Source organism: Toxorhynchites rutilus, chromosome 3 (genome assembly GCF_029784135.1).
Source record: "Toxorhynchites rutilus septentrionalis strain SRP chromosome 3, ASM2978413v1, whole genome shotgun sequence".
NCBI lineage: Eukaryota > Metazoa > Arthropoda > Insecta > Diptera > Culicidae > Toxorhynchites > Toxorhynchites rutilus.
In genome coordinates this window covers 279070397-279077570 of record NC_073746.1, presented here as the reverse complement: position 1 = coordinate 279077570, position 7174 = coordinate 279070397, and the positions used below count along the sequence as shown (strand labels likewise).

Below are 7174 nucleotides of genomic sequence, written 5' to 3'. Positions count from 1 at the left end.
ACGCAACATTTGTTTTCATTTTGTGGTACATTGTAATACGAGGGGCCCACATATCTCGTTATTACGAACACCACTATTAAGGAGCAACAGCTTGTGAACACGAGAATTAACCGGCACACTGTTATTGGCAATTCAGTAGCATCAATTTTTTGTCAGGTCAGTTTGAACAGTATATGTCCAGCCGGAGCTGGATTCTACTTTTGGTACTCCATAAGCTGTTTCATTTATATACATAACTACAAACGAGTATTCAAAATGCCACCAACAACAAGGAGTAATTCTCTGAAGGCGCTGCAAACGAGGTTGAAGTCCCTGCAAGAGATGTTCAACGATATCTGCCGTTTTTTGGACACTCTGGATGAGGAAACGATTGCGACTCGAGTTCCAGTGCGGCTGGAAAAACTTGAGGAATTGTGGGAAAAGGTTAATGAGGCCATAATAGACATCGAAATGCACGACGACTATACCGCAGAAAATGATACCTATTCTAAACAACGTTCCGATTTTAGTAATAGATATTATGAGGCGAAATCCATGTTGCTAGAGAAGGTTAAGGATTTAGAGTGTGGGTCTGGTATGAATGCGACTACCCAAGGGCTGGACGTGACACAACAATCGACTATTGAACATGTTCGTCTCCCACAAATCAAATTGCAAACGTTTGACGGCAATATTGATGAGTGGTTAAGTTTCAGAGACCTATATCTGTCGTTAATACACCACAAGACCGATTTACCAGAAGTTGAGAAATTCCACTACTTGAAAGGTTGTTTAGCAGGAGAGGCAAAGGCTCTTGTAGATCCGCTCGCAATCACTAGGGGGAACTATCAGGTAGCATGGGAAACACTGATGAAAAGATACAACGATAGCAAACTGTTGAAACGGAGACAAATTCAGGCATTGTTTAGAATGCCAACTCTAGTGAAAGAATCTGGCGCAGAATTACAAGCATTAATGGAACATTTTGAGCGTGCTATTCATACCTTAGATCAACTTGTAGAACCAGCAGAGTATAAAGATTTGTTGCTGTTGGATATATTAGGTTCCAGATTGGACCCAGCTACAAGAAGAGGCTGGGAGGAATATTCTGCATTCAAAGACCAAGATACCATCAAGGACATGGTTGATTTCTTGCAGCGACGGATTCGGGTACTTGACTTATTACCACTAAAGGGAACAGGAGCCCGGGTTGAGGTAGGACAACCGCCGAGAAGAAGACAACCACTTGCGCTAACGAATTATAATGCAGTGCAAACAGCTGGGCTTCGTTGTGTAGCTTGTTCAGATATGCATCTTCTGTATCAGTGTCCGCAGTTTAGACGCATGACGATATCGACTCGTGATAGGCTTCTCCGCAGTCATTCATTGTGTCGTAACTGTTTCAAAAGAGGTCACCAGGCAGTCGATTGTTTATCCCGTTTCGTTTGTCGTGTTTGTAAGGGAAAGCACCACACGTTAGTTTGTTTTCGCGAAGAGAACTCTCAAGGCAATAACGCAGCTGAAGGTTCACCGGTAAAATCAAGAGAATTTTCGCGATCCTCCAGTCCCAAGGAAGTGTCGGCTGTACTCGCTGCATCGACATCCAACACAGCATCGTATTGTGCGTCCTCGGTATTATTGGCTACCGCTATCGTTTTGCTGGAAGATGATAATGGTACCGTAGTTCCAGCCAGAGCACTGCTAGATTCAGGGTCAGAGTGCAATTTTATGACTGAAGGACTGAATCAGCGTTTGAAATGCAAGCGAAGACAGGCTGACGTGGCTGTCAGTGGCATTGGTCAAGAAACCACTCGGGTAAAACACACAGTATCTGCGACAGTCCGTTCACGATTTGGGAATTACACATGCAAAATGGATTTTCTTTTGCTCCCAAGAGTTACAGCAAATCTTCCGACGAAAAATGTGGTTTTGATGACCTGGAAAATTCCGAAAGTCTTAGATTTGGCCGATCCAGCATTTACGGAATCTAAGCCAGTAGACATCATTTTGGGCATTCAACACTTCTTCACATTCTTCAAAAATGGAAATGAAATCCACTTGGGTGCAGAATTACCCTCGTTAACCCGATCAGTTTTTGGCTGGGTGGTAACGGGGACCGTTGGGAAACAGAATGCTAGTCCACGAATTACCTGTAACTCGGCTACGTTCATAGACTTAGATGCATTGATGAATCGGTTTTGGGCCTGTGAGGAAGTTGAAAAGTCTACTAATTACTCCCCCGAGGAACAGCGTTGTGAGGATCTGTATAAAAAAATCGGTTAAAAGGGAGAGGAATGGCAGGTATACAGTCTCTTTACCTAAAATTGAAGACGTGCAGGAAAGGATGGGCGAGTCAAGGGACATTGCATTCCGTCGGCTCCAAGGCTTGGAGCGATGGTTACAGAATGATCCTGCTATGCGTCTACAATACAACGATTTTATGGAGGAATATTTGCGATTGGGACACATGCGGAAAGTGGATATGGATAACGTTGATAAGGTTAAACGGTATTTTCTGCCCCATCATCCAGTAATCAAAGCAACTAGTACTACGACCAAGTTACGGGTAGTATTCGATGCGTCGTGTAAAACAGGAACAGGGATATCCTTGAACGATTCGCTGATGGTGGGCCCAGTTATACAGGAGGATTTGAGGAATTTAATTATACGATGCCGAACTCGTCAGATTATGCTGGTAGCAGATGTAGAGAAAATGTTCCGTCAAATTAACATGAATACCACAGACGCGCCGCTCCAAAGTATTTTATGGCGAACGGATCCATCGCAAGAGGTTGACGTTTATGAATTAACCACTGTAACTTATGGTACTAAGCCAGCTCCTTTTCTGGCCACGAGAACCCTGAAACAATTAGCTGAGGATGAAAGAAGTGAATTTTCCCTAGCAGCTGATTCGTTGATCCAAGACGTCTACATGGATGACATAATAGCAGGTGTTGACAACGTAAATATGGGAAGTGAATTGCGAAACCAGCTCAATTCCTTATTGCAGAAAGGTGGATTCAGGTTGAGGAAGTGGGCTTCCAATTGCCCACAGGTTTTAGAAGGTGTGCCTCCGGAAAACCTAGCATTATCCACTACCAAGGTTCAACTTGACCCTGATCCAGCTGTGAGAACACTGGGACTGATTTGGATACCTGGAACAGACATCCTAAAAGTCCAATTTAAAATTCCTCCAGTTGATATCAGGGAAGAACTGTCTAAACGGAAGATATTGTCCATGATCGCCAGGCTTTTCGATCCTTTAGGGTTGATTGGAGCTGTTATTACAACGGCAAAAATTTTCATGCAGCGATTATGGTGTTTGGAAGATCGAAATGGGAACAAATACGACTGGGATGATCCGTTGCCTTCAAGATTGATAGGAGAATGGCAAGAATTTCAAAGACAGCTACCAATTCTCAATGAAATTTCGATCGACCGATGTGTTATAATACCGCAATCAATTTCGACAGAATTGCATATTTTTTCGGACGCCTCTGAAAAGGCATATGGGGCATGTGCATATGTGAGGAGTTGTGATTCATCAGGAACTGTTCGAGTGATTCTTCTAGCATCGAAATCCAAAGTGGCACCATTGAAGTGCCAATCATTGCCAAGGCTGGAATTATGTGGGGCACTGGTGGCAGCGCAATTGTCGGAGCTAATTATGAAATCAATAAAACAAGAAATAGACGTATATTTTTGGACCGATTCCACGTGGCTTAAAGCAGTGCCGACTTCATGGGTAACGTTTGTCGCCAATCGAGTAGCGAAGATACAGGCGATTACAGAAAACCGACTATGGCAACATATTCCTGGAGCTGATAACCCCGCAGATTTGATTTCCCGGGGAATAACACCAAACCAGCTGATGAACAGATTTTGGTGGGAAGGACCATCTTGGCTAAAGCAAACGCAAGGTTCCTGGCCTTATCAAACATCCTTGTTGCAGACACGAGAAGCTGAGATAGAAATTCGCCAAACTACGACACATAATGCAGTTCAACAAGGAGAGCCCTTCAGTAGCTGGTATATCAAACATTTTTCGGACTTCTGTCGTCTATTGAGAAGTACAGCATATTGGTTGCGTTTATTTGCGGTGTTACGGCATAAGGTTGATAAAAAGAATGTAGTTATCCCACTTACTGCTAGGGAACTAAAGGATGCTGAGTTCATTTTGATCCGTCACATACAACGAGAGGAGTTTGAGCACGAAAGGAAGGCTCTCAATAAAATGGAACCAGTTTCCCGAAGTTCACCACTTCGCTGGTATAATCCTCGAATTTCAAAAGAAAATGTAATCTGTGTTGGAGGAAAACTCATCGGAAAACCAAGAAACCAAACATCCCGTAGTTCTACCATCAAAACATGCATTAACTAGAATGATTTTTGAACATTTTCACAAACAATTGCTTCATGCTGGACCTCAACTGCTGTTAGCATCGGTACGTCTCAAGTATTGGCCGTTGAGAGGTCGTAATTTAGCCCGTATTGTGGTTCATCAATGTCAACGTTGTTTTCGAGTTAAACCCACTACAATACAACAGTTCATGGGAGAGCTTCCAGCGGCCAGAGTTAATATAGCACGACCATTTTTGAGAAGTGGTGTCGATTATTTTGGACCAGTTTATGTTCGTCCAGGACCTCGGCGTACAGCAGTCAAGGCTTACGTATGTCTATTTGTATGTCTCTGCACAAAGGCCGTGCACTTAGAACTTGTCACTGATCTATCCACTGATCGATTCCTGCAAGCGCTACGAAGGTTTTTCGCGAGAAGAGGTCACAGCTCAGATATTTATTCAGATAATGGAACCAATTTCATAGGAGCCCGCAATCAACTCCAAAATCTATTCAAGCTTCTGAAAAGTAAGGAGCATAACCATCAAATATCGAGGGAATGTGTCATGAAAGGAGTACGATGGCATTTTAATCCACCTAGTGCCCCTCATTTTGGAGGGCTTTGGGAGGCTGCTGTTCGTTCTGCAAAATATCACCTTTTAAGAATTCTGGGTACGAATATTGTTAGCCTCGAGGATATGAACACGTTACTGGTGCAGGTTGAAGCTTGCCTTAATTCTCGACCAATAACAGCTTTGTCAGATGACCCGAATGATTTTGAACCACTGACGCCAGGACACTTTTTGATTGGCTCCTCACTGCAGCAACTTCCCGATCCAGATTATACAATGGTTCCTATGAATAGACTTAAACATTGGCAAGCAATTCAAAAAAAATTGCAGGATTTCTGGAAGAGATGGCGAACTGAGTACCTAGCACAATTGCAGGGAAGAAATAAGAGGTGGAAACCACCAGTCCCAATAGGCATTGGACAGTTGGTAGTCATCAAAGATGAGAACATCCCCCCAATGAAATGGAAAATGGGTCGTATAGATCAGGTCCACCCAGGAGTTGATGGAGTTATTCGAGTCGTAACATTGGAGACAGCTTCTGGAATGCTGAACAGACCTGTAGAGAAAATTTGCGTTTTGCCGTTTCTGAATAATGATGTACTTGCTCAATCCACATCAAAATAAAATTAATGTTGTAGGATGTCACCCACATGTTGTTCGCGAGGAATGTTTTTCGTTTGATTTCAGAAATTCGTAGAATTCCAGGGTGGGGGAGGATGTTTGTTATTACTAGACGAAACTGGAAGAACCCCTCGCATCGTTGTATCGTTTTCCTGTAGGAGTCTACTGTGTACTAAATAAACAACAGCAGGCAGGCAATCAAACATGGGCGAAATGGGTGAAACAGATAGAGGGGAGTTGGGAGACGATCTGGCGTAGTGGTAACATCCATGCCTCTCACGCTAAAGGTCACGAGTTCAATTCTCACTCCCGACATTCTTCCAAAAATGGAAGTAAAAAGTGACGAACCAGCCAAATGAGTTGAAAATCACTATAATACAGATAAAAAAAAAAAAGATAGAGGGGAAGAATAGAGGTGGTATATGAGTGGTATTATTGCGAAGGCTTTTTGGTAGATCAGATTTGTCATATATCCCGACCACCGAAGGCAAAAGGTTGCCATTATCTATGTATTGAGTCCAAAAAATTAAGTGTAGTCAAATATTGTATTTAGTTTAATAAATGTGAAATTGTAGTGTTCTTTGTTAATATAAAGTGATGTTTTCAAATAGTGTGTGTTTTTCAATGAAGTTGATGGAAAACCTTGGTTGCCACTTAAACTCACCAAACTAAATTCGGAGCCAGTTCCCCCATCACATGTTTTTTGTAAAAAATCGACTTTTCAGACGGAAGACGACCAAGTGCAAAAAAAAAATCTTTTACTATTTTTTTTTCAGGATAACAGTAAATCTCGACGAGTAATGCAATTTTCAGAAATTTGGCATTAACAATTTTTTTGAAAACCTCGATTATCGGTGAAACTTAATTTTTTTTTGTCTGTGACACTAATAAATGAAGTTCGAATGAGCAAATATTTTGCAAAGTATATATTATCATGCAAATTAATATTTCGCAGCAAGTTCCGAATGAAAATCGAGACAACTACACTCGACAAAAAAAATTAGAGGAACAAAGTACGAAATCGGAAATTTTGAGTGATTTTTGACATACTGTAACTTCGTGAAAAATCAACGCATATCGATAGGATGTGCATCATTTTGAAGGTACAACTTTCAGGTATTTGAATATTTTACGTAGCTATTTTTATCTTGATGTGTGTAGGTATAGTCGGTAAGAATATCGGGAAGAAACGAAGAATCGATTTTTCTTTGTATTTTCAAGCATATTCTGGACAAACACAATTTTTTGCTATCCAACTCAATAGCAAATCCAGTTAACCTTATCAACCAGCTTTTATTTGGTTCCAATAACGTTCGTTTAGGACCTTTCTACACAGAGATATTTCAGTTTGATATATGACTTTGATGATGAATAATTCAATAAACAAAAAGTTACGAATCGTTCAATCTGAGAGTCGCGTAGGATTTTGTATTTCTGATACGATTTGCGATTAAATGCTCTTCTAATTTATTCCAAATCTTGAAAAATCGGCTAGAAAAAACGGCTGAACGTATCAATACGAAACGTTCACAGATGTTTAGGGAATACACTAGGCTAAAAATTTGCCTGCAAACATTTGAACTTACTGCGATATTTGCAGAACTACAGTGGATTTTGTAAAGCACTATAAAAATCCTGTTTTTGGCACTTTTTTGAAATCGATG

The 7174-nt window shown here is 41.2% G+C and overlaps 1 protein-coding gene across 1 annotated transcript; it reads left to right on the top strand.

Moving 5' to 3' along the window:
- Positions 1-255: 255 nt before the first annotated feature.
- On the top strand, positions 256-2262 carry LOC129774265 (uncharacterized). Its single transcript, XM_055777982.1, has one exon. The coding sequence runs from the start codon at positions 256-258 to the stop codon at positions 2260-2262; it is 2007 nt and encodes a 668-aa protein (XP_055633957.1).
- Positions 2263-7174: the final 4912 nt, after the last annotated feature.

Coding starts and splice junctions, on each gene's coding strand:
- LOC129774265 (XM_055777982.1), top strand. CDS start 256: ATGCCACCAACAACAAGGAGTAATTCTCTGAAGGCGCTGCAAACGAGG.